The sequence below is a fragment of the Colletotrichum abscissum genome (genome assembly GCF_030869225.1).
Source record: "Colletotrichum abscissum strain IMI 504890 chromosome Unknown Scaffold_35.1, whole genome shotgun sequence".
NCBI lineage: Eukaryota > Fungi > Ascomycota > Sordariomycetes > Glomerellales > Glomerellaceae > Colletotrichum > Colletotrichum abscissum.
The window spans coordinates 453,953-478,348 of NW_026850265.1; the positions used below are offsets into that span (position 1 = coordinate 453,953).

General features: G+C 54.1%; 12 protein-coding genes across 12 annotated transcripts; 6 read left to right on the forward strand and 6 right to left on the reverse strand.

Annotated features, from left to right (window-relative positions):
• Positions 1-288: 288 nt before the first annotated feature.
• On the reverse strand, positions 289-852 carry CABS01_12128 (uncharacterized protein; the record flags this gene model as incomplete). Its single annotated transcript, XM_060545482.1, has 1 exon — positions 289-852. The coding sequence occupies one exon, from the start codon at positions 850-852 to the stop codon at positions 289-291; it is 564 nt and encodes a 187-aa protein (XP_060396998.1).
• Positions 853-2,816: 1,964 nt separating this feature from the next.
• On the reverse strand, positions 2,817-4,393 carry CABS01_12129 (uncharacterized protein; the record flags this gene model as incomplete). Its single annotated transcript, XM_060545483.1, has 6 exons — positions 2,817-2,969; positions 3,021-3,206; positions 3,260-3,473; positions 3,522-3,688; positions 3,741-4,126; positions 4,180-4,393. The coding sequence occupies 6 exons, from the start codon at positions 4,391-4,393 to the stop codon at positions 2,817-2,819; spliced, it is 1,320 nt and encodes a 439-aa protein (XP_060396999.1).
• Positions 4,394-5,174: 781 nt separating this feature from the next.
• On the forward strand, positions 5,175-5,749 carry CABS01_12130 (60S acidic ribosomal protein P1; the record flags this gene model as incomplete). The annotated part of the gene is made up of 4 exons (XM_060545484.1): positions 5,175-5,243; positions 5,350-5,427; positions 5,500-5,635; positions 5,703-5,749. The coding sequence occupies 4 exons, from the start codon at positions 5,175-5,177 to the stop codon at positions 5,747-5,749; spliced, it is 330 nt and encodes a 109-aa protein (XP_060397000.1).
• Positions 5,750-6,743: 994 nt separating this feature from the next.
• Positions 6,744-7,896, reverse strand: CABS01_12131 (UBA/TS-N domain-containing protein; the record flags this gene model as incomplete). Its single annotated transcript, XM_060545485.1, has 3 exons — positions 6,744-7,392; positions 7,503-7,725; positions 7,812-7,896. The coding sequence occupies 3 exons, from the start codon at positions 7,894-7,896 to the stop codon at positions 6,744-6,746; spliced, it is 957 nt and encodes a 318-aa protein (XP_060397001.1).
• A 1,328-nt stretch (positions 7,897-9,224) lies between these two features.
• CABS01_12132 (MSP domain-containing protein) lies at positions 9,225-10,420 on the forward strand (the record flags this gene model as incomplete). The annotated part of the gene is made up of 7 exons (XM_060545486.1): positions 9,225-9,264; positions 9,324-9,394; positions 9,457-9,479; positions 9,534-9,592; positions 9,645-9,760; positions 9,828-9,968; positions 10,022-10,420. The coding sequence occupies 7 exons, from the start codon at positions 9,225-9,227 to the stop codon at positions 10,418-10,420; spliced, it is 849 nt and encodes a 282-aa protein (XP_060397002.1).
• A 1,194-nt stretch (positions 10,421-11,614) lies between these two features.
• Positions 11,615-12,947, reverse strand: CABS01_12133 (fatty acid desaturase; the record flags this gene model as incomplete). Its single annotated transcript, XM_060545487.1, has 3 exons — positions 11,615-12,289; positions 12,364-12,642; positions 12,774-12,947. 3 exons carry the CDS (start codon positions 12,945-12,947, stop codon positions 11,615-11,617), a joined length of 1,128 nt encoding a protein of 375 aa, XP_060397003.1.
• A 1,844-nt stretch (positions 12,948-14,791) lies between these two features.
• CABS01_12134 (uncharacterized protein) lies at positions 14,792-15,136 on the forward strand (the record flags this gene model as incomplete). The annotated part of the gene is made up of 1 exon (XM_060545488.1): positions 14,792-15,136. The coding sequence occupies one exon, from the start codon at positions 14,792-14,794 to the stop codon at positions 15,134-15,136; it is 345 nt and encodes a 114-aa protein (XP_060397004.1).
• A 1,455-nt stretch (positions 15,137-16,591) lies between these two features.
• CABS01_12135 (uncharacterized protein) lies at positions 16,592-16,819 on the forward strand (the record flags this gene model as incomplete). Its single annotated transcript, XM_060545489.1, has 1 exon — positions 16,592-16,819. A coding segment is annotated over one exon (228 nt), but the record flags the coding sequence as incomplete, so codon positions are not given.
• A 663-nt stretch (positions 16,820-17,482) lies between these two features.
• On the forward strand, positions 17,483-18,930 carry CABS01_12136 (uncharacterized protein; the record flags this gene model as incomplete). Its single annotated transcript, XM_060545490.1, has 2 exons — positions 17,483-18,004; positions 18,142-18,930. The coding sequence occupies 2 exons, from the start codon at positions 17,483-17,485 to the stop codon at positions 18,928-18,930; spliced, it is 1,311 nt and encodes a 436-aa protein (XP_060397006.1).
• Positions 18,931-19,672: 742 nt separating this feature from the next.
• On the forward strand, positions 19,673-20,926 carry CABS01_12137 (uncharacterized protein; the record flags this gene model as incomplete). Its single annotated transcript, XM_060545491.1, has 2 exons — positions 19,673-20,294; positions 20,418-20,926. The coding sequence occupies 2 exons, from the start codon at positions 19,673-19,675 to the stop codon at positions 20,924-20,926; spliced, it is 1,131 nt and encodes a 376-aa protein (XP_060397007.1).
• Positions 20,927-21,035: 109 nt separating this feature from the next.
• Positions 21,036-22,189, reverse strand: CABS01_12138 (DUF218 domain-containing protein; the record flags this gene model as incomplete). The annotated part of the gene is made up of 2 exons (XM_060545492.1): positions 21,036-21,735; positions 21,984-22,189. 2 exons carry the CDS (start codon positions 22,187-22,189, stop codon positions 21,036-21,038), a joined length of 906 nt encoding a protein of 301 aa, XP_060397008.1.
• Positions 22,190-22,520: 331 nt separating this feature from the next.
• On the reverse strand, positions 22,521-23,768 carry CABS01_12139 (uncharacterized protein; the record flags this gene model as incomplete). Its single annotated transcript, XM_060545493.1, has 1 exon — positions 22,521-23,768. One exon carries the CDS (start codon positions 23,766-23,768, stop codon positions 22,521-22,523), a length of 1,248 nt encoding a protein of 415 aa, XP_060397009.1.
• Between the last annotated feature and the right edge of the window lie 628 nt (positions 23,769-24,396).

The following is a 24,396-nucleotide window of genomic DNA, read 5'->3' on the forward strand; positions in this document are numbered from 1 at the left end:
AGAGAGAGAGAAGAGAGATCTTGTGTGCTATTTTAGATACCTAGAAAGAAGGATAGAATAGAGGGATTTCCAATATCTATAATAACGCCCCGCCGCATATACATGTAACGTAATAACCATAATAACTTACCGATTCTTCATGAATCTCATCGGAAAGAGCCGCACACTCATGGGGCCTTCGTCTCGCCAGCCATGAACTTCAAACCTTCCTAGGCGTAAAACCCAAGGAGCCCTCTAATCCCAAACAACTCGAGCGTGAAAAGAGAAAACGGAAAGAGACATCTTTCTTCAGTCGTAGTGACCGCCCTCATCCAACTCATCATCAAGATCAGGATCCTCCCCCTCATCAGAGTCGTAAAGCTTCTTCTGCTGCTGATCGGCTCCCTGCTTCTGCTGCGGCGACGCAGACGCGCTCTTCAGCACAATGCTCTTCGGCGTCACGGCATGAAGCTCGACCCAGCACGAGTTCCCCTCAGGCCCGTTCCACCGCACGGGATTCGCGTCCTTCCCGGCGTTGTCCGCTGCGGGCTCCGGCATCCCGTCGCCCCCGCGGACCGCGTACTCCCTCGATATCCTCCTCACCTCGGCATTGGCGTCCGCCAGCGCGGCGAAAGCGCCCATGACGGTCGTGGCGGCTGCGATGTCGCCGTCGGCGCCGCCGTCGCTGTAGAGGACGAGGGCGATTGTGTGGGGGAATTCGCGGCGGGATGGGGGCAAGGAAGCGACTGAGGAGGATGCCGTGGGAGGAGGAAGGCGTTTTGCGGGTGGTGGTGTGGTTTGGACTGCGCTTGTTGCCGAGGCGTTGCGCTTGTGCGCCGAGGTGTCTTCTGTGGATGACATCCTGACTGTCATTTGCCTTTTGGGTGGTTGTGTGAGGTTGTGTTGATGTGTGGTGAGATGGAAGGTTAGATGTGTAGCTTTATCGATGAGAGTTTGGGGGTTGCTGGTATAGGTAGTGTGATGTGTAAGGTGAGGTATGTATGTAGTTGTGAGACCTCTATCGGTGAGATGTCAATGGCTTGCAGATGTGTGATGCAAGGGATGGGAATGTCAAGCTTATTTGGTCGTAAGTTGTGTAAAGTTAAGTAGTAACAGGTCATAGGAAGCACATTCAGGTTCTTTCAGTACCCTCCCAATCCTCTTTTATATCAAAGACGGAAATCCCATCTCACGCGATATGTGGATGAGTGATTATATGACTGATCCCAAGTGTCACTAACAAAGATACGGGAACTCGGTGGAGACCGCCCGCCCGCTTCACCCACCTCCAGCTCCAACTCCGCCCCGTCTCGCCGTTTCGCTCTTCACCTCGGAGCTGTGCAAGCCCGCACTGCCCATCGAGTCAAGGTAAGGTACGAAATAAGGTACCCATCTGTCGCTGCGCCGGTATGTAGAGCTCAGCAATTATGCTCGGCACTGGCCTGATATGGATCGATTCAATTGCCTCGGTGGAGCGGCAAGTGCATCACAAGATGGCAGCGGGGTGGTCGGGATGGGATCTTGGAAGGAAAAAAATGAAAGTCTCGGCTGGTCCGATGACCGGCGCAGGTCCCCATTGAGGTGCTCGCGCCGCCCGGGGGGGCAGAGAGGCTGAGAAGCTGCCCTGTGATGACACAGCACCTTACCTAGCTTTCTTGACCCAGACCAACAAACCGGGACCTTGGACCCCCCCCCCCCCCCCAGCTTCGGGGTTGAGCTCGAATGCGCGAAGGGCGCGAGCCCGGCGTGAACCGACTGTAGCCAGCTGTCTGCCCCGCTGCGGGCGGGATTTCTCCCCCAGCGCTGTTGAGGAGGAGGGGCCCTTGGCTTCTGGAGCATTTTAAATTCCTTCTCAATTGGCGTTCGGGAGGAGGAAGAGGAGCTCGGGAGCTGGGCCGAGGGGAGGACGGGAATTTCGCCATTTTCGGGGGTAGGTGATAAAGATCCCTTGGGGTGGGAAAGCTGGAGCCGATGCCCCGATGGCACTGGGGGTTTGGGGGAATTGGGTGACTCAACAACACGGTCGAGGTTTCACCACCTTTTCACCTACTCACTCCGTACCTGTTCCAGATATTTGATTGGGGGCCGTGTCAGTCAGGTACTAGCCTTTCAAATTGCGTCCGACCTAGATATTCTCGACCAGCAGCTACTAGGTTAGGCTATCTCCCGAACACCAACTTGTGTTCCCTCTTGTGACATCGCTATGTCGAACGAGACGCTGGTAAGGTCCCTAAGCCATATTGAGCTTCCAAAGTCAATTATCTTAAAGGAAACTCAGGAGTCTGGTACGTGAGTATGGAAAATCAACATCCACTGCGGGCTCTCTGTAGAGCACCGACCTCACGCCAATATAAAAGACAGTGCCATTCTGTCTATAGCCCTTCAAGAGAAGGGAAGGAAGCCAGGCCATTCTCAAAAGGCATGCATATTTGGGAACAGGGATCTGCAGTCTCGATAGTCTCCCGGTGTAGCTTCTAGGCCTGAACATGGCCACTCCACGATATTGCATGGCTAATTGGCGTGCTACCAGGTGTGATGTACTTCAGACCCCCGTGAGTCGGGAGCAGCGTCTGACCATCACTCTGTAGCCATCTGAGGTGCCATCTGATCTCTGGCAGAAAGGGAGCTCCGAGCTCAGGTTCCCAAATGTGAAAAGAAATCATGTCATTGGTCCATAATTGAGTACACTTGAGTTTGCCTCGTCCCGTTTAACCATTTCCCATTAAACTGCGTCCATCACAGTTTCACTGGCCAGAAGAGAAGCCCCACAAAGACCGACATGATACAAATCGCTAGTCCGTTTACGCCAAACAAAACAGGTCTCTTCCTCATCGTCATCAAGCCTCGGCTTGCTCTTCAGCAGCGACTCTGAGCTCATAGTTGAGCTCGAAGCATTCAGCAAGAAGCTCCGTTACACTGCCCTGCCCTTCCGGGATATCGTCGTTGATCATGAATTTGCCATCTTGGCGCATGTTGTCGATCGAGTGCAGCTGCAAGTGAATTGTTAGTCTGGTTCGACTTATTGATGAAGCACATCATACCTTCATGCTGTAAGGGTATAGCTCTCTCACGGACTGCACACCGCCGCTGTTCTTGACCTCGATGAGACATCGCTTGAGTGTTTGGAGCTGGTTGTAGATCGGCAGCAAGGCTTCGGAAACGGGCTCTGACGAAATCATCAACGAGTAGATGTAGGCGTAGCTTCTTCTGATGAGATAGAGCATCGTCTGTCGTTGGTGTCAGTAGAGCTCAGTCAAAAACATAGGTTCGTCCGACTTACACGCTGAACGTAGAGCTCTGCAGGCTTGCCTTCGTCATCCACCCAGTTGCCGTCGATTCGGCTCTCGTCGATCTTGTCCAACTGTCTCTGGAAGTCGAAGAGATCCGCCTCTCGAAGGGACCATGCTTGCGTGATCGAGAGTTTCTCCAGCTCGTTGCGAATGCGGAATAAGATGTCGTATGTTGGCTTGAAAGAGTCGGGAATTACTCCTTTCCTGGGCAAAGGTTAGAGACATTCTCGTGGGCGATGGCGTATCCCGTACCTCTGAAGAACGAAATCAGACCACAAGAGGCATTTCTCCAGCAAAGCGGTCACCTCATCAAATCCGCCGGGCGTCTTTCCGTCCGCAGTCAGCAGCTTGCCCTCCTGTCTCTTCTCCTCGATCTCCCGCAATTGAGCTTGCAGCTTCTGGACCTCTGATGGCGAGAACTGTATCACTGTCAGCTTTGTTGCGTCACATCTCTCTTGACGCTGGCCATACCTTTGTTCGGGTGTTCGCCAGAGACATGGATCTCAGGATAGAGATCAGCTTCTCATATGTCTTTGGCAGGGGGTCCTCGAATCGCTCCAATCGCTTCCGAAGGTTTGCCAGAGACTTGTCACAGAGCTCCAGCCGGTTCGAAAGCAGGGTGATGAGATATGGAGGGTACTCGGTCTCGGTAGTCTTGACATTCTGCTCGAGCTTTGTCAGGGTGTGTGAGATGCTCTCCAAGTCCTTGATGGAATACAAGTCGACTTCGGTGAGGTGGTCCAACAATCTTCGGACGGTCGAGGTCAGGGCATAGGCAGCTGGAGCTTCGTTGTTTCGTCCGATGGTCATGAAAAAGAGCGAAAGTAGTTGGAAGCAGCTCTCCAAGACTCTGTCCACTGCAGCGCGGGTTAGCCGTTGACCCCGCACAGTCGGGACGATAGCGCGTTACCTCTATTCTCCTCCCTTCGGTCAGACGTCCGGGCTTCATTGAGCAGGCGAACCTGCTCGATCGTCTCTTCGTAGAGCGGGAGAACGTCCTGGCTTCGAATATAAGTGGTACGATCCTGCTTCAGGAGCAGAAGTCTGTCGCGGATCGTAACCAGCTTATCGAGAATCTCCTTCTCGCGGTCGTCCCGCGGCGGGGGGCATGTAGGGGTATCCATCTCGCGTGACGTAACTCAAGACGGGCGTTGGTTGCTGGGAGGGTTGTAGAGCTGGAATATGGGCGACTGCCGAGTGTTCGAGATCATGGACGGCCAAGGCATGCACCTCTTGCGCTGGAAGTCGATACCGTTGCAGGTCTGCCAATGATCCAACATTCAACGAAGCACGATAGCGGGGCCAAAGGTGATTCACAGGTCGGGACCGGGAAGCTAAAGTCCGATCGTCGGTAGTGTAAGGTATATAATTCCCCGTTGCACTGGGGTTGTTGTGTGCTGGTGAACAGAGTTGTATTGGTAAGAAGCCTGTGACAAAGAATGGGCTGCCGTGGCATCCGTAGAAGATGCGCAGATGGGATTGCGTATGTAAGTAAAATGCGGATGATGCGCTCGTTGGCTTGGCCGGAAACCAATGGAAAGGTGCACCTCAACCAGCGACGCTTCTGATAGAGAAGGTGGGGGTGACTGACCTGCTTGGAAAGTCAAATCGAGGTATCGATGTGGGGCATGACCCAAGTGTCACCGACGGCAGCGGGGCAGGCATGCCCAGGTCGTCGATCCGGGATCCTATTGGCTCGCACCTTTGTCCAATCACATATCTTGAAGATAGACCCACTGCAGGCGGGCTTTAACCGAAACCGCCGAATGTTCATTAGGTCTTGAAAGCCCTGCCAAATTTTGACTCGGTGGATGACCTCGCGATACCATATTGACTGCTCCTTTGCAAATCACACTCACCATCCGCGAAGACAACCTCCAGTCGCAAACGCCCAAATCAGTCACAATGTCCACCGCCGAGCTCGCCTCTTCCTACGCGGCCCTCATCCTCGCCGATGATGGTGTCGAGATCACTGTGCGTCCGCCCCTCGAGTCACCCCGCCACGAAAATAAATAAATTATATCAAATAATACCAAAATATCACGACAAGGAACGAGACTAACAGTGTTGGAATTTTTAGGCCGACAAGCTCCAGACCCTGATCAAGGCTGCCAAGATCGAGGAAGTCGAGCCCATCTGGACCTCCCTGTTCGCCAAGGTACGACGCGACGACAATATTTTCCACCGATTCGAGGAAGAACATCGAAGGCTGATTTGAGATTTCACATAGGCTCTTGAGGGCAAGGACGTCAAGGACCTGCTCTCCAACGTTGGCTCCGGTGGTGGCGCTGCTGCCCCCGCTGCCGGCGGCGCTGCCGCTGGCGGTGCTACCGAGGCTGCCGCCGAGGAGGCACCCAAGGAGGAGGGTACGTTGAAATCCCACAGCCATGTACACGAAGTTGTGCACGAAACAAATACTGACAGCCGCTACAGAGAAGGAGGAGTCCGACGAGGACATGGGCTTCGGTCTCTTCGACTAAGCGATTTTTCCTGCGACGATTTCCTTCCCTTTGTAACTTCAACTGCATGGATCCGGGGGTTCTACGATTCGCGCGATCATAAAGGATTGGGTGGAGGCACGATATCCTGCTGCCTGGACAGAGTAGCTCTCATACGATAATGTGAAGACGCTCTCTACGCGGAGTTCACTGGACATCCTCAAAAAATGAAAGTGGAATTTGGCATGCTTTGAAAATATCGGGACCCGCGCGGTGAATGGAGTGAGCCGTGGATGTCGACATGATACACCAGCTTAGCTCGAGTTGGAATGGCTTATGACTCTACCTTGGCTTCTCGACTTCTGGAAACTGGTGACTGTGATTCCTACTTAGCCGAAAACCAACAGCCATACGGGGTAGTCAGCACATGTATGTCACCATTCCCCACGTCATCGGCATGCCCCAATCGGGATATGTTGATGGGTGAGAGTGAGGCAGACTACAACCTACATGTCGAGCCTCGCTAGGGTTAACATGTTTGTCAAGTCGATGAGTCACATGGTTACTGGTGCTCGTGGGTAAGACTATGTAATTCAGACCTTGTCAATTGACGGCTACAGTCTCGATACTGTGTCTTCGTCATTGCCCACCCAGTATTCGCGTATCATTGAATTTCGGTAAACAGTCGGGTCAGCCTCACCGTCCATGATACTCCGACATACGCTATCTCACCCTTATGTAGTCCACGATTCCACTGCTGACCTTGCTAAGTTCAAGCTCACGCTCCTTCCAGCTTCGGCTGGACGTGTATTAATTGCAGTCACATCAGAAAAGGAGGAGAGCAGGAAAACTGTAGGAAGATATCGTTCACTGTTTCTCAATTCTTTTCACACTCAATGAGTGTTTTTTGACTAACCCCCTGACATCCGCAACGCCATCATCTAATGCAATCTTCCGGGTCCTCGATTTCCTGGGCTCTGGGTCCTTTAAGAAACCTGGGAGAATGAAACTCCCGAATCTGCTCATCCTAGAACGCTTATTTGACGATGAGAACGGCGCTGGGAGTGAGCCCTGCCTCCTTCAAGGTCTTGCTAAGATCCATGTGGCCCTCGAACGTCTTGCGAGGGAACGTGGTCGAGAAGCTCGTGACTGTCGTTCCGGTCTCGGACCGGAGCATCTCCGCCACCTCGAACAACGTGGTCTCAGCAGGCAGGGTCTTGACGACGTTGCCGCCGGCGGTCTGTAAGCGCAAGCGAGCCTCGTTGTGATTGGCGACCGTCTTCGGGCCAGCAGATGCGGCGGCGGCGGCGGCCGGGGCAGATTCGGGGGCTCTTCCCTCTCTCGCGGCCTTGGCCTCCTCGGCCTTGCGGCGACGCTCCTCCTTGTCGGCCTCGATCTTTGCCTTGATGCGGCGCTTCGCCTCGATGTCGTCCTGCTTCTCCTGGCGCTTCTTGGCGGCCTCCTTGATCTGCTCCTTGCGCGCCAGCTCTTCTTTGGCCTCCTGGGTCTCCTTTGTGGCCTTCATGCGAATCTTCTCATTACGCTTGGCGTCTTCCTTGTCGAGGAGGGCCTGCTTCGCCTTCTTCTCCTTGAGCTGCTCTCGGAGCTGGACGAGTTTCTCCTTCTTCTGGTCCTCTGTCAGTGGAGCAATCTCCTCAGTCGACTCTGAGAAGTCGGTGTGGTCCCTGATATTCGGTGTAAGTACTCAGCATGCCCAGTCTGTCCTGTAACGATGGAGACTTGAGTGTGGCGAATTGAATTCAATGGTGGTGGTAATTGGATCATGACAACTTACGTCTTTGTTGCGTGGTATGAGGCAGTATCCTGAGATCTGAAGCGCTTGCCGCACTCGTTGCAGACGAGAGACTTTGCCGTACCGCCGTTCTCAAGAGCCTCGATGTTGGCTTGGACTTCAGCGGCATCATCGTCATCATCGTCCTTCTTAGCTTCAGTAGCGGTAGCAAGCTCTTCGAGGGGCTTGTCTTGGTTGGTCTCGAGCCACTCGAGAGCTCCGTTCACTGTGATCAGTCAGCAACACCATCTCACACTTTCTTGTCACAATGCTTGATGAATCTTTGTCGGATAGTATAGGTCAGGCACTCACGGTTTCCAGTCTTCTTCACGGCAAGCTCGGCCCGGGCCTTCTCAAAGCCCATGTCGAGCAGTTGGTCGAGATCTGACTGTGTCATTTTGGTGGATAGTGGTGGTGGTGGATGGCGGGGTTGTTTTTCTCGGGTGGTGAGGGAATCTGTCTGCTTGAATGAGGACAAAAAGTCTTTAATAAAGAGTATGTGAAAGCGATGTGTGAATCGCAATTTGTATCCTCCTCGGCTTACCTATCGGAGATGAGATGAGTTGTGAATAAGATTCGAGATATTCCCGTTGCTGTATGAACAAAGCTGGCACGGCAGGCACTGTTGAGTGGTTGTTTCCCGAGACGTCATCTGCAGGTGCCTTCTCCGATGAGAGCTGTGGATAGAGGGGCGACCTGGCAGTGGCTGGAGCGCGGGAGGGACCGACAACACGGACTCTGGAGCTCTTTATTCCTCATGCTTTGTCAGGTAACGTAAGTACCTAATTGATGTTTGTCTCTGTCCCTATCTCTTCGTTGGATTATATTTTGAGTTTAGAACCAGGTCTACTTTGTCCAGAGCTGTCAAGGCAGCAATAAGTTTCTTCCTCCAAAGACTGAAGACAATACAGGTACTGCATAGGTTCGTCGACAGAGCGAAGTACCGTCATAGTACCTGGTATAATTAGAAGCGCCACATGAAGGGGTCCCTTCCACTTTTAGTGGATGAACATGATCAATCAAACCCCCGGGCCCGGATTAACCACCCCTGCCCCAAGTTCCCAAGGGAAGCTGCGAGTGGAGGCCCGAGGCCCCAGAGCGCGACTCCGATTGACCGTCCGCTAAACTTGTAAGGGGGCCACTGGGGGGCTAGAGAGTCTAGAGTGTACCTTAATGAAACCTGGCCTGGACTGCCCGAAACTGAGAGTGAGAGTGGGAGTCTGGAAGAGGAATTGGTTTGCCCAGAAGCCGGACTTTGTGTGCGCATCCTCCCTATCCCAATCGAGTCCAGCCCAGTTTGTCGTTGGTTAGGTACCTTAGCTGCCACGCTGCTTAGGTACCTTGCCTTGCGGTGGTGCGTATTACGTCGTGGGCTCTTGCGTGCGAAACACCTGCTTTTCTGCCCGTACTTCGTACCCGTCCCGAACCGTGGTCAATTACCCTGCTTGCCTTTCTTACCTCACCATACCTTACCTACCTTACCACAGGTTCCCTCCTTACGTTCGTACTCTTTCAAGAAACCTTGACCTTACCTTACAACCCATCGACTTTTCTAATATCGCCCCGCGCGCAACACTCCTTCGACATCGTCTCGCCCCCTCACATTTATCTCGCAAATTCTCTTCCTCCCGTTAGCCCAGGCCGAGGCCTGTTTCGATTGCGCCGGATTCTCCTAATCTACTCTACATCATCACCCACTAGTTTCGCATCCGCCCCAAACCCACCATGTCGGTCGAAATCGAGCCCACCGAGTTGAGCTTCAAGCGTACGTCCTCCTTGCGCGCATCCCATCTTGTGTGGTGCTGACAATTCTCTTCTTCCCAGGTCCCTTCACTGTCGAAGTCGCTCGGATTCTGCGGATCAAGAACCCGAACCAGTCCCCCATCGCCTTCAAGGTATGCGGCCACCCAATCCCTCGGCTGTCACGTCACCCTTTGCTCACACATTATGCGACCAGGTCAAAACCACCGCCCCGAAGCAGTACGATCCCTTGCATGCCGTGCAGCCTTCGTAAGCGACTGACGATATCTCCAGGTACTGCGTTCGCCCCAACTCGGGTCGTGTTGAACCTGGACAAGATGTCGAGGTTACAGGTTGGTGCTCTGCGCAAACGCCAGGTGGTCACATGTCACTCACAATATTCAGTCCTTCTCCAGGCCATGAAGGCAGAGCCGGCTCTCGACACCAAGTGCCGCGACAAGTTCCTGGTCCAATCCGTCTCCATCACTGCTGACAAGGAGTTTGCGAGCATTGCAAACATTGTACGAAAACCCCCACATTGATTCCGAAGGTCTGGCGCACAAGCTAACGCAACGCCTGATAACACAGCTCGACCAGACTGACAAGTCTTCACTCATCGAGCGCAAGATCCGCGTCAACTGGCTCGCCGCCGAAGACTCGGTGTCCCTTAATGGTGGCAGCGCTTCTGCTGTCGCATCCACACCCAATCGCCAGTCCGTGGTCAACGGCGTATGTTCTCTGACAGCTCGTCAACTCTGAAACGAAATGCTAACAAACCGCAGGACTATACCCCCGATGTCTCCAACGTCTACTCGTCTCCCCAGCCGGATGCCGACTCCGGCAGCCCTGCGCCTGCAGCTCGACCATCGACCTCCGATGTGAAGGAGGATACTGTTTCCGAGAAGGCACAGTCTACAGTCAGCGCTGCGAGTCACGTTGTCGCCAATACCGCCCAGGTCACCTACGAAGAGTTGAAGCAAAAGCTTTCCCAGGCCGAGGCCAAGATTGCAAGCCTGCAGGACACCAGCGGCCTCCGGCAACGCGTCAAGACCGAGACTGAGAAGCTCCCTACTGCCCAAGAGGCTGCCGCGGCGGTGAGGCAGGGAGCTGAAGGTGTCTCGGTACAAATTGTTGCCATTCTGTGCTTGTTCAGTTTCCTCCTTGCTTACTTCTTCTTCTAAACCATTTTTGGTTTTCCCTGACAATTCCCCCTTACACGACCTTTCTACTGGAGGACTTATGAAGCGCTAAGTAGCACCGGGTTGAGGCAGCATAGTCGTTGACGCCCCTGTAGTTACTTGCCAAAACACAATGGCACGATGAGCGGAAGTTTGGCGATGCGGTGAGGTGGATGGAGAGGAGGACCATCGACAGACATGGAACGGAGTCAAATCACATGTAACCATAAGGATTCTTTTTGTCGTAACGGCGTGGCGTCCCGGACGCGAAGTAGTTGATTTCAGAGACTGATCTCATGACGATGTTCATCTTTTTAGTGTTCTGTGACTTTGTCGACTCGATGTTATGAATAGAGCCGCTTTCAACAACCTGAGCAGTATATCTCACAGCACACAACTGACTAACACAGGAGGCTGTACAGTACGAGACTTCTCGTAGCTTTGCCATGATGTTTGGTCGAGCATCACCCACATCGGTCAATCTCCTCGAGGAAAGACAGTCTTTATGATATTTGGAAATTGGGTCCGTGGCAGAGAGATGGGGGGTAGGTAGTAGTGCATTGAGCATTTTCATGCGTTGGTCACCGTTACTTTGGTCAGGGGATACATATCTGATGTTGGCCTTTTTTCTTTTCGTTCTTTTCGTTTATATCAGGCGGACAACGACCTTGTGGACTATTGGGGGAATTGGAATGGGAAGGAGTATATATCCTCGGAGCCACATTCTCCCGTCCAGATAGTATTGACCTCTTGAGCTATTTTTGCCTCGCGTTTATGCATTTTTGAGTCGTCTCACGTCGTCCAATCCGAGGGACTATGCTCATGTGCCCGGTTGGAGGGCGATCTTTGAATAGGAGCCACCTAAGCGAGATAAAACATGGCTCATGTGGTTGAAATGCGATCTTTCCTGGAACCCTTTCGGTCATGACTTGTAGTAAAGCAAGTTCGGCACTTTGTTTTTCGTTGAAAGAGACACAGATAGAATGGCGTTTTCTCGTTTGTATTTCAACTTGATGCTTCATTAAACTTTCTTCATATCTAAAGGGGGGGCGTCTTTCATCCGCACCCGGTTCGTGAGCTAAATATATAGTGCCACTTGTTCGTCAGATAACTTTTTTCTTTATACACAGATTTTGTCTTCCAGATTGAAAACAACATTCATTCAGTCTCTCTCTTTCTACTCCGTTTTCCCCCTCCTCATGCCTCAATCTCCTCACGCGTCCAGTGGGCCACGGCACCGCCGCCAACCTTGCGACCGCCCTGCTTCCTCTTGACGCGGGAGGTGATGCCGACGTTGGGATCGAGGATGAAGCGCCAAATCACATAGGTCCAGCTCTCGTGGCGGGGCAGCTCGTCGTAGAACTCGCTGGCGATGGCGCGGAGCTTGGGCAGGCGGGTCCAGGGGACGGCGGGGAAGTCGTGGTGCTCGTTGTGCAGGCCGACGTTGTAGGTCAGGAAGTTGAGGGGGCCGTAGTAGGAGAAGGTCTCGGGGACGGGGATGTTGTTGGCGGCGTCGCGCTGGGCGGGGGTGACGGTCTCGTAGACGTAGTGCTCCGCGATGAAGTGGCCGGCGAGCGGGTGGAGGGAGCCGGCGAGGAAGGAGGAGAGGAGGAAGTAGAGGATGGTGTTGAAGCCAAAGGCCGAGTAGAGGGCGTAGTCGAAGGCGAGCTGGACGGCGATGTTGAGGTAGTGGACCCAGGTGAAGGGGACGCTGTAGACGAGGGTCGGGCGGACGGCGTAGAAGAAGATTTGGAAGGTGCAGAAGAAGGCCTTGCCGAGGATGGAGTCGAAGAAGACGACTTCGAGGGCGGTGGGGAGGTCGGTGTCGAGGCCGTCGACGCCGAGGGACTTGTGGTGCGTCAGGTGGTAGGGCTGGAGGGTATGAATGTCAGTGATTGTCCTTCTTCGTTCTTCTTCTTGAACAATGGAGGCTTTCAGAGACTTACACGGAAGGAAGCGCTGTAGGGCACGCCAATGGGCAGGTTGGCAAAGATGGCGAACAGGCGGTTGGCGAGTGGGGAGCGGAAGGCGAGGTTGTGGGAGATTTCGTGGATGGCGAGGAAGAGGTTCTGGTTGGCGGTGGCGCCGAAGACGTAGCCGACGAGCCAGAACTTCCAGGAGAAGAAGGAGGTGTCGCGGAGGTACCAGGCCCAGAAGATTTGCATGGCGACGACGCCGGCGACGACGTACTTTGTCAGGGGCTCCGGCCCGCAGAGCTTGGTGACCTGGTGATGCGGTTGTTAGCCATTGAGCATTTTACAGAGGAGATATTGGCCACTGTTATAGAGCATTGCGGTTTGTGGAGTGGGAGAAAGGAGACATGTGGAAGGTTGTGTCGTGTGGTGAAAGGACATACCTCCGGGTGAGCCTTGATGATGGCCAGTCGGCGAGTTCGGTGCGGTTCCTCGGTGTAGGTCCAGAAGAAGTCCTTCTCTTTGGGGGTCTCGGTCGGCGCATCGGTCGTCAGCTTACCGGCGGCGGACTTGCGCTTGGACGGCTGCGTCACGGTCGAGGCAGCGGACGAAGCCATTGTGCTGCGGTGTCTGAGGGTGGTGGTGGTGGTGGTGCTTGTTCGTGGGTGTCGTGTTGAGGTGTGGCGCGCGCGAACAGTTGTATCGAAGAGGGAAAAAAAGGGCCAATATCGATCTGTCCTGACCGATAGAGAGATAGAGGGGAGGGGCGAAAAGAGAACGAGTGTCGAATCACCGGCTCTGGGACATTTAATTTATAAAAGAAAAATGTCAAGGTCTCGAGGAGAAAGAGGGTGTCCGTGAAGAAACGAGAGTTTTCCACCGAGCGCACTTGTCAATGAGGAAAAAGAGACGAAAACAAAAAGTCTTATGTGTTTCCCCCTTTGCGCAACAGGAAATGGAGTGTTGGTGGGAGAAAGATCATGCCTCGAAAATGGCAAATCTCCTGATGGCGGGCTGTTAGAAGTTAGGGGTATGGAGAGGTACCTGGGCCCTGGGCGCTGGGGGCGTGTTCCGAAGCGGTCAAGCGGTGTAACAAGGTCGCCTCTCCAGGTACCGCATTTCTGCTTTCTGCTCTCTGCTTTCCATCTGTTCTCTCAGGTTTCTGCAACTTGAGGTGTGGCGCAGTGGATAGCAGTGGGGGTGGATGCTGGAATGAAAATGGAAGGGCTCAAGGGGTCCCCTTGCCTTGCCCCGCTGTGGCCAATCGTTCGGAACATGTGGTTTACGGTTTCTGGCTGCATCTCCCACCTATCCGTACTCCCTCACCTGCCTGGATTACCTACTCAGTAAAGATAGGCTTTGGCAAAGCTCTCTCCAGCTGGCCGGGATGAGCAAGGGATTGCTGAAATTTTCTCTGGTTTTTTTTCTTGGGACGTTGTTGGGGGCCCTTGGGGGAGATTTGGGGAAATCCAAATCCTCCATTGAATCCCCACACACCACACTTCTTCCCCTTCCCCTTCCCCTCCACTCAAGCCTCAGGGTAAGATGGCCCCTGTCAAGCTTGTGCTTGGTTGCGCATCTCGACTTTTTCCATGCCGTGCAACCATCCAAGCTTAGTTGATCCGTAGATCAACGATGATGGCCATGCTCCATCTTGCAAGTTTTCGAGGTACCACGAAGTTGTGAGTTGCGTTTTCGTCGCCTACGAGAAGCCAATGGCGACGATATCGCAGTGCGTCACTTGACCAGCTTCTTTCTTTGTGTACCTATTCGTACACCCATTCTGTCGTGTCGAGTCTTCGACAGCTTTGATGCCGTGATAAGATGGGATCAACCATGCACTCACCTTTCGCTCTGTACCTTGCGCGGTCTTATCCCGCCAGGTACAGATATCTCACGTTACGCACCCGATGCATCCGCGCAATGCGTGTTTTCTGCGTGCTCTATGAGCAAAGAGCATGAATGAAGAACATCGCCTCCCGCCTGGTTGTCCAAAGTCAAGACTCGAGACAGAGGTCCGTGGTGTATGACAAAGGGACGGAGGCTTGATGCCGAAGCGAACCCCACGTTTTCTTCTTTTTTTTCTCCGTGCCAACTTAATCGGACAGGATTGCCGCGGGCCGTCAGAGACATAGTGCTCTTATATGGTGGCATCGTTACATGGGCGCGCCAGATTGGCTCGTTCAACGTGCCGTCCTTACTCCTTTTCATTTACCCGTCATATGCAAACTGCCGTATAGCCATAGATTTCTGCTCATCGAGCAGGTCTTCGGAGGGAGGTGGACCGCAAGAGGGGTTGTAACGGTTGAACATAAGAAGCACTTAATAGAAGGGAACTTGGCATCATGATAGCCTTTGGTACTCGAAATCTTGACGTCCCAGTGATCAGCCTCTGCGATATCGCAAATCCTTACAAAATATCGTCTACAATCCAAAGAGCAACGTTTCCAAAGCCAAAAACATGCGACTCGTCCTACTCGCCACGTCCCTGGCATCCCTCGCCGGCGTCGTTCTCGCCAAGCCAGAGAAGATCAGGGGCGTGACCGATCCCGTCTACCACCTGTACCTCCAAGCCTACCCAAAAGACAAGTCGATCCCCGTTCTGGGGCCTGAGGCGTCGGCAGAATTCTTCAATATTGCGGGAACCATCCAGAGCGCCAACTCGAGCTCGTACCTCAACATTGGCGGCGATGCTACGTCGTACAAGACTCTTTCGTTGAGCAACGCCTCCGGCACCAGCGCGTGGGGGCTCGAGGGTGATACTATCATCACTACCCAGAGTAGTAGCTGGGGACGACGTATGTAGTTCCCTCGTTCACCACGGATATTCAAACTGGACAGAGATGATACCTACTAACACCTGACAGAGCTGAATTTCTTGGTGTGTCAGCTGGATACAAGCTATTGGCAACTCTATCTGCAGACCGGAAGTGATGTGCCAACTGGCAGGAACTGCAGCAATTATCAGACCATCCATCTGCCTTGCCTCTGCTAAATAGCATTGGTCTGACATCGGCTTTTGTGGCACAGAGAAGGAAGTCTGGGTAGACGATGTCTGGCTACGTTGCATGTAGATAATAGATAGTCGTCAAAACTAGAGTCACACGAGCTGCTTTAGGCATGGATGATCACACAAGGGACTAGCGATTGAAGAAACAATGCTCCCGAGGCGCGCGTCTTTGTGTGACCAACAATGCTTGGTTTTATGGCCCGGCACAATGGAGAATGTATCTCGCCGCGATCGGCGGCGTAAGGGTCGAGAGCCAGGCAGTCAAGTCTGCTACCTAAGTCTCATCATCAGCTACTCGGAATAAGAACTGGTCTAAACTTACTAGGTCTGCCTTCAATATTATTCGACATTTTAGGCACAAAACCCTTCTTGACAATACAATAACTAGCCTTGGTATGTTGTCGTTCATAGTAAACCCTAAGAATGGGGAAATGTAATATTGAATTCAACTCAAGTTGCATCCAAGTCCAAAGAACAACTGTTCAATGGTTGGCTGGATTTCAGAGGCGAAGGGCTCGAATAGATATAGGCAGTTGATTCAAGAGAAACATCAAGGTAAAACTTGGGTAGTAACTATGATCATTTGCGCAGCAAGTCCAACCATAGTCTCGTCGACTGAGCTGGATTGAGAGTGCGTTGCCTAGTGCCTGCCCGCTGTTGTATCAGGAACCCCGCTTTGAGGCACGGCAAGATAAGATGAACCAAGGCCAAAAGGCCTGGCAAGCTTCATGTAGACATGTTGAGTTGACGCTGAAGGATGAAAATGGTCTTCAAAACGTTCGTGTGACTTGCAGTAGCTTCTGCACATCATGATGACCAGTTGAGAGAGGTTGAGGTAGAGACATTGGTACCATGGCATTGAAGGAGGGGTTCCCGTGATTGGCTGTCACATGCAGATAAGTCGAGCTCACAAGTTCAGGTTTTGGCAGATGGAGACAGAAGCAAAAGGGACCAGGGCAGGGATGGCACCAGAGGGGGCTAGAATGGCACCAGCACCTCCCCAAGTGGAGGCCGGCCGTTTAGCTGCAGGGCGCCTCTGCAACGCTGCAATAACCGCTGCAATAATACGGTTAATTCCAAGAACTTGTCAGCTTGTCAGGCCCTGGGTCCTCTCGTCGGATCCTGCTGGGATTCCAGGGCTCGGGGAAAGATGGGATGGGACGGACTGGACCTGCGTAGCTACCTTAACCTACCTTGAGGGCTGAGTACGTCTGCGCGATAGGGGCACGCGACCTGAGAGACACACCACTGATTGATTTACTTGTGATTTTTAGTGTGTTCCATGTGGTGGCCGCTGGTTCCTCTGCTCAACTCTTTGTGCATGTGAGGTGTTGCGTGCAGTCTGTGGCCTTATGTCTTGCAGATCATGATGTCTCACTTCTGCCTGCCACAGCAAGTGGAAATGCAACGCCGTCACCGTTTTCTTCTCTTTATTGCAACCAAGGTCGGAGAGAAACAGAATTAAACAGGATTAAATAGAGAATCAGAGATGAGAAGGGAAAGCTTGGGCCTTGTCACATCATCCTACGAGCTGCAGCTTCACCGCTCATAGGCTTAAAGTGCTTAAGGTACCTAAGGTACAGTACCTAAGTAGAGATGGCATCTTAGCAGGTAACGCCACGTGAAGATAAGAAGGTAGGCGAGCAGAACCGCCTTTAACGATAAGCCCAAGCTCCCACTTGCGGTCCGCTTCCTGCCACCTCGCCCAAAAATCTACCGGCAGGTTGGCACATTCTGCTTCCATCGCCCAGCTTTCTTTCCCGACCGCCGGACTTTGCACCGACTTCGCACCTCCTCTGCTTTGAGTTGTCTGCATGCCATATTTCGCAACAGCATCCGTCGATATCCTCTGAAAACCTTACTCCTGCCGAGTTCCTGCCATCGACCAGCGAGACGAGACGATCCAACTTTGCTCTGATATTGTACAAACACCATCTACGGTCCCCTCACCGTCTCGCGTGCTCCCCACCACCAAACTTAGCTCGGCCCTCTCCAAGTCTGCGACGACATTTACGAGCGCCTCTCTTTGTCGCTTCCCTCGACCGTTCGCGACCACGCCGACCTGCCGTCCAAAGTGGCCGGTCATCGCCAGAAACATACCCCTCTGTCGGCGCGGCTCCAGCAAGCCAGCTCGTCGCGCCGATGTGGTGGTTCCTCCGAATCGTCGCCAGTGCCATCTTCCTGCTGAGCATAGTCCTATCCATACCTGTCGCCTTTGATGTCGGCGGTAGGGACAGTGGACTGGCCTACAGTCTTGCCCTCTCCGCCTTCTACTTTGTCTACTCGACCATCGCCGTCGTCACCCCCGCAAAGTCGCGCGTTCGTTGGGCCATATCCGTCATCCTTCGCCTCTCCCAGTGGGTTGTCATTCCCGGACTTTTGATCTGGGCCCTCAGCCGCTTCGCCGTCGACGCTGGAGCTACCAACTGGGTGGAGCGGACACTGCAAGGCATCACCACTTCCAAGTCGACGTCATGGGGCGAATGGGTATTTGGCGAGGGTGGTGTTATTGAGACCATAACCTTGGGCGGTTGGGATAAGACGTTGAGGTACTCAAGTCCCGTCTTCCAGCTTCTCGAGGGATTCTGCACGCTCCTTGTCATTCAAGCTGCCGGACAGATCACCAAATGGCTCGTCAACAGAGGACGAAGCGACACTTGGATTGTACGTGGAACCCCTCTCCTGTGCCCCCGACTCTGTGAGACCCAACCCCGTTCACGGACAGCCTGGCCGTGTCCTAGTCTTACAGATCCGGATCGCATACTTTGACTTTGTGCGATACTTACTGATGGCTTTGACAGATTATCCTGCTCGTTATCTCTGGTAGCGTGCTTGCGAGCGCCGTTTACTTTCTCTGGCGTGTCGCCCACTTCCCTTGGATTGACAACTCGGATGCCATCTTGATCGGTGTCACCATGACTTCAGCCTTCTTCCTGGGCGCGTATGGGATTGGGAGCGGGCGCGGCAACCCTATCGAGTCGTCCCTGCTTTTCGCGTACGTCGTCCTCTGCGTCTACCAGATCTTCACCGATTACCTCCCCTCGGAGTCCACCGAGGCGGATCAACACCAGTCCTCACAGCCCGACTTCCCACCCTTGCCTCCGATTATCATGGCGTCTTACTCGACTCTACTCCACATGCTCGGCTCCCTTCCCCACGCCGTCCACTCGTCTCTCAGTCTTCTCTACGCGGCGTTCCAGACCATTACGCCTTCTGTCATCATTTCGCTCGCCTTCCGACTTCTTGTCTTTTACTGCGCTACACGCATTATTCCTGCCGTCCGTGAATCGGGAGCCAGGGCTCTCATGGAGGAACCGACTCTGGAAGAATCAGACGCTGCCAACTGGCTCCTTGGGATTATCACCTACTTCTCGCCTTCGATTCTCATTGCCATGTACACAAGCTTGCTTCTGCAACACTTCTCAACAAACGATGGGCCAGATGGATGGACGCTGAGAGGAGGCGACCCCGGCGGCAACGTCTGGCGCTGGACGAACGTAGCAGCAACAATGACCCTGTACGCAATTGAGTTGTACTTGGGTAACGAGGATCACGATGGTGGTCTGACAAATCACTGGAAGATGGATTGAGAGCGAGGTTATTAACACTTGCGGAACAATTCGACAACATCTGCTTCTCGATGACATGGGGGCTTACTCCATGTTATCAGGATTTAATGAGTGCAGTCTGCCTAGGCAGGTTAACAATAAAACTGATCGATCAACGTACATAGGTCGTAATGACACACGGGCTAAGGGCACGGAAAGGGGATAGGACAGGCACAGAAATACGGCGTTTAAGGGGTGGAAGTCTGCATGCTCGAACGGCGATTCTTTTACTTACGGACTCGGCTGAATAGCCAAAGGGAATTTTGACGATTATTGCTTGAGAGCACTGCCGGTGCCTGGGCTTTTCCAAACTACCCACATTAGGAAACTCATCTTTAAAATCGATGGTCTTGGAAATATGTTCATTGTTGGTGACCTGCGCCTGATGGTTCCTGATGCAAGTTAAGTCTCTACATGATCAGAGTTGAGGTTCGGACGGGCTGCAAGCCGCTGAGCCATAACCACCGGGCGCATCCACTTTGACGTTGCGCTCGCTCCGTTGCGACTCCGTCTTTTCTGGGGCCTCGGCAACTCCAACCTCACCTCCTCTCTCACTTACACCTCTCCATCCCACACAACCTCCACTTCTCTCGGTGGTCTCTCAACGTCGTTTTCTCTTTGGAAATACCCGGTCCCATAATATTACACTTGTCCCATTTCAAAGTTGACTCGGCACACTGCTGTAGGTAACGGCAAACGTCGTTGCATCCCCCCAACAGTAGCCATGGCAGCGACGCACAACCCGATGCGGGCGTCCACCCCGCCGCCCGCCGTCTCCAGGACGACGATCCACATGTCTGGCCTCTTGTGCGACGTCTACGGTCTCGAGGAGCTCGTCGCGCGCGAGAAGCGGCCGTCGGCGGCGTCGTGTCTGTGGCTTCATCACCCGCGGTTGCGGGCCAAGGAGGATATGGAGGATATCGCGAGCCGTGTGATTTCCCGGTGGGAGGAGAATTCTTCTTCTTCTTCTTCGTCGTCATCTTCTGTGTCTGGCGGCGGCGGCAGAGCCCTCATCGCCGTGGCGTTTGACCAGCAGAACCACGGCACCAGGACGGCGTCGGCGACGGCGAGGGACAGCTGGCGCGAGGGGAACAAGACGCACGCGCTGGACATGTGGGGGATGGTCTCGGGTATGGTGGCGGATACCAAGGGGCTTCTGGACGTCGTGGAGGGGTACGTGAAGATGGAGCTGGGGCAGAGGGATGGGAAGGCGGCGGAGGGGTGGGGGATTGATCAGCATCTCGTGCTCGGGGTGAGTTTGGGCGGGCATAGTGCGTGGCAGACTATGTTTAGGGAGGAGAGGGTTGAGGCTGGGGTTGTGATTATTGGGTGTCCTGATTATATGGGTGAGTCTTTTCTTCTTCTTCTTCGTCTTTCTCTTCCTGGGGATGGGGAGATACGATGTTCTGAGAGGTGAGTGGTGAGAAGGGAAGAAACCGGGCTGATTCGATGTGATGGAAAACAAACAGCTCTCTTGTCGGACCGGGCAAGGTTATCCAAGCTGGCAACCTTTTCCGCGCAAGACAACGGCGCCTCGTTTCTGGGTAGCAGAGACTTCCCGCCCGACCTCGTGGCCTCTTGTCTGCGCCACGACCCGAAGGGTATCCTGTTTGGCACCGGTGCCGTCCCAACCCCGGACAGTCTCACCACCGAAGACAATGCCGAAGAGCGGAAGCGTCTCCGCGGCGTCCTGGACGGCCTACGCCTGCACGGTAAGAAATTCCTCGTCTGCTCCGGCGGCGAGGATAAGCTCGTCCCATACGCCATGTCTGCGCCGTTTTTGGAGTTCTTGACGGCTGCGACGGGGACGTGGTACCGTGACGCTGGGGTTGAGGTCGAGAATAAGGTGTACGAGGGGGTCGGGCACGCGTTTAGCGAGGGGATGGTGGAGGATTCGGTCAGGTTTTTGGTTGATGCTGTTGCTGGGAAGGATGCCGGCGGCGTGGGGGCTGAGGCTGGTGAGAAGTCGAAGATTTGAGGCACTGGCGGCAGAGTAATACTTGCCATAGGGAGTGGTCAAGGAGGTTGAAGACAGGGGTTGAATACGTGTATACGTAGGTATATAACTGTGTGTGTATACATAACTTCTAAGCCCACGGCCTCTTTGCATCTTCCACGAGCGCCTCGTGCCCGTCTATGATCCTAGTGACGAGACCACTCTGTCTCCTCTCCTCCTCGCTCGCGAAAAGGAGATCTTCCAAACCCCACGGATTCCTCGCCCTCCTCTTGCCCGCTAGACTCGGGCCCACGCCGTGCGGGTCAACCGTCCACTCGTCCGCGGCGTGCTTTACGCCCGCGATGGCTCCGGCTTTGGAAACATTACCACTACCACCTTCGTTGCCCTTGTCATCCTCTTCGTTCTTCTCCTCCTCGGAGGCGGCGGCGGTTGAGCTGACCGAGCCAGCAGCACCAGCAGCCCCCTTCATCCCCGGCGGATCGATCCCAACATATCGAACCTGATCCAACGGAAACCCTATGGCAGCGCAGTGGCCGTCGAGGATGCGCGGCCTCTTGAAGGCGTGGCTTACGACTGTGAGGGTCCGAGGGTAGGTTGCGTAGAGGCGGCGGAAGAGGAGGAGGGAGTGGAGGATGTTGTGGTAGGAGTCTAGAGCGAGGGTGTCGGTGTGGATGAGGGATGTTATGGGAGGTGATGATGATGAGGAGGGGGAGGGGCAAGTAGGAGAGGAAGACGAGGGGGGAGGGAGGATGCCAAAGCAGGCGTTTGCGGCGGCGAGGTTGGCGTAGGATTCTGCTTCGGAGAGGCGTGTTTCTTTGCGTGTCGGACCTCTTTGTAATCGAACGAGTCGTTAGTCTTGATACTTGGTAGTTTTCTTCATATCTACAAGACGTTGCTGCGGCTTGCCAGAATAAACCAAAGATGCGTGGGAACGGCAAATCACGAAACGATAACGAGCGTGAGCAATGGCACTGCCAATACTCGATCAGGAACAAATCATTACTTCAAGGTAAGGTAGGCAATCGCTGGAGGTAGTACAAGGAAAGGTCGGGGTTTGGCTGCATCTACAGTTACGTACCCCGAAAATACGAGCGCGGAAGCCGGGTACCCGTCCCGCAGCGCCGTCAGCCCGGCCTTGATGTGCTCGATAAACGTCGGGGTCTCGCCGGTCTGGAAGTCGGCGATGAGCCACTCGGACTCGGCGCGGCCGTTGGTGGGGCCGCCGGTCCAGATGCCGTGGCAGCAGACGACGATGAGGTTGGTTGGTGCTGCTGTTGATGTCATGGCTCCGATCCTTTTGCTGTGCTCCCCTCTTGGTAATATATCTCCTCGATATGTGTGATGGAAGGGTGCTGGTGTGTTTTGGGGATTGGGATTTGATGTGCATTAGATTGTGGATCATGTGATGTTGTGGCGGTGAAAGTTGAGACTTCCCGTCTCCATTACATAGGTATCAAGGATTGCCAGGTATTAAATATCATTACCTTGTGCTATGAAGTCGTCGCCATTGTTGGCGTGTTATTACATGAAACTCTAAACGCATTGAAAATCCATGATGGACATTATACTCATGAGGTTGCGAATTCATAATTACTTTGGATTATGCCGTGACTGCTCACGACAAGGTTCTATATGCGTCACCAACCAGGTAAAGACTCCCCGTCAAGACAACCGGGCCATCTTTGGCGGTCTCAACAGCCCATCTCGTAGCCTCTTCGAGACCATCTTTGCTTTCAAACACCTCTTTGGCGCCCGCGTTCGAGGCCATCTCCCTCAAGGTCTGAAGCGGCAAAGGCTCGACCCAGGGCATCGTCTCCCGCCGAGAAAAGCCCACGCAGGCGACGTTGTCTCCGGGTCTGAGCAACGTGCGCAGCATACCGCCGGCATCCTTTCCGTCCTGCTTCGATACCGACACGATCCACGTCACAGGCTTATCGGCTTCTCGCAGACGTCGCTCGACGTATGTGGACAATGTCTCGGCTGACTGTGGGTTGTGAGCACCGTCGATGAGGATGGGCTTTTCCTTCCGCGACGGATGCTTCGCCTCGACGTTCAACCACGATAGCCTCCCCAGGTGACTGACGTCCTTCAGAATCGGCAGGGCCTTTTCCACAGAAAGATTAAGGTGCGGGTAGGCGAGTTGGAAAGCCGCAATGGCGCACGCCATGTTCTGCGCCTGATGCGGCATTAGCTCCGAGTCGTACAGAGCCTCGAGCAGACCGGGCTGGCTCGTGGTGAGGTGCAGCGGCGCCGAGACGCTGGCGGCATGTTGCCGGAAGACCTCGAGGACCTCGGGCGGGTTGCTGCCGTCGACGACACACGGAACGCCGGCCATCATGATGCCGGCCTTTTCCTTGGCGATCTCGGGCAAGGTGTTGCCAAGGAAGGCCTGGTGGTCGAGGCCGATCTTTGTGATGACGGTGACGCTCTTGCGGCGGAGGGCGTTTGTGGAGTCGAGGCGGCCGCCGAGACCGACCTCGACGATGCCCATCTGCACATCAGCGCGGCTGAAGACGCCAAAGGCGATGAGGGTGGTCACCTCAAAGAGGCTGAGGGCTTCCTGGGCGGCATCCTGTGATAGGCGAGCCTGGTCGTCGGCGATGATCTTGCGGTTGACGTCGGCGTAGACGTCTTGGGCCACGGGCGTGCCATTGATCTTGATGGCGTCGCGCGGCTCTATTAGGTAAGGGGAGGTGAAGAGGCCGTTTGAGATGCCAAAAGATTTGCACAGGGCTGATAGGTACGTGCAAGTGGTGCCTTTGCCGTTTGTGCCGGCGACATGAATAGCATCCCATTTCTGGGGGACACCTTCGAGGGCCCGCGAGATGCGGTGCAGGCCTAGGCTGATGCCTTTCATTGCCATGATGTCTGTCCTTTACCCCAGCGAGGTCTTGGATTTGGTGGAATGGAAGGTGACGAAGCGATGGCAGTATCCGGGTGTTGAGGCCCGGAGGATCACCAACGGCCTATCCGTATCTCGGTTTCGGCTCTGGATCCGACGGACACTTTTCGCATAGGGCTGTTCGGACTTCGTAGTCCGGCAACAGCTGGTTGTTGCTTTTCTAACCCCCCGGAAGTGAGTCACTGAAAGCCTGTGGGAATGATGGGTCTTTGATCATGAGAGTCGTGATAGGTGCCGAACGATGTCAGCGAATGAATATGACTGAGCATTCCAGATCTTCCGTTTACATCTGATCCTGAAAATTAACGGAGCGGCTGCCGTTAGGTGGAATAAGGCACGCAGCGGGAACGAAGCTCAACCTGAGCAGGTGCGCTGGGCAGGGTTCCTGCTGGAACGGCAATGCCAGGAATACGTACCTGAGCAGGAGCCAAGGCAGGTACGTATTCCGAATCGAAATGCACTGGATCCAATGGAAGTTGGCAAGTGCCGCTCCAGCCACACTTCAATCGGAGGCAGGCATGCAGATAATGGAAGGCAGGAGTGAGTGGCAGGCTCACCACGGACCAGTGACCATGAAATGGGAAGCCCC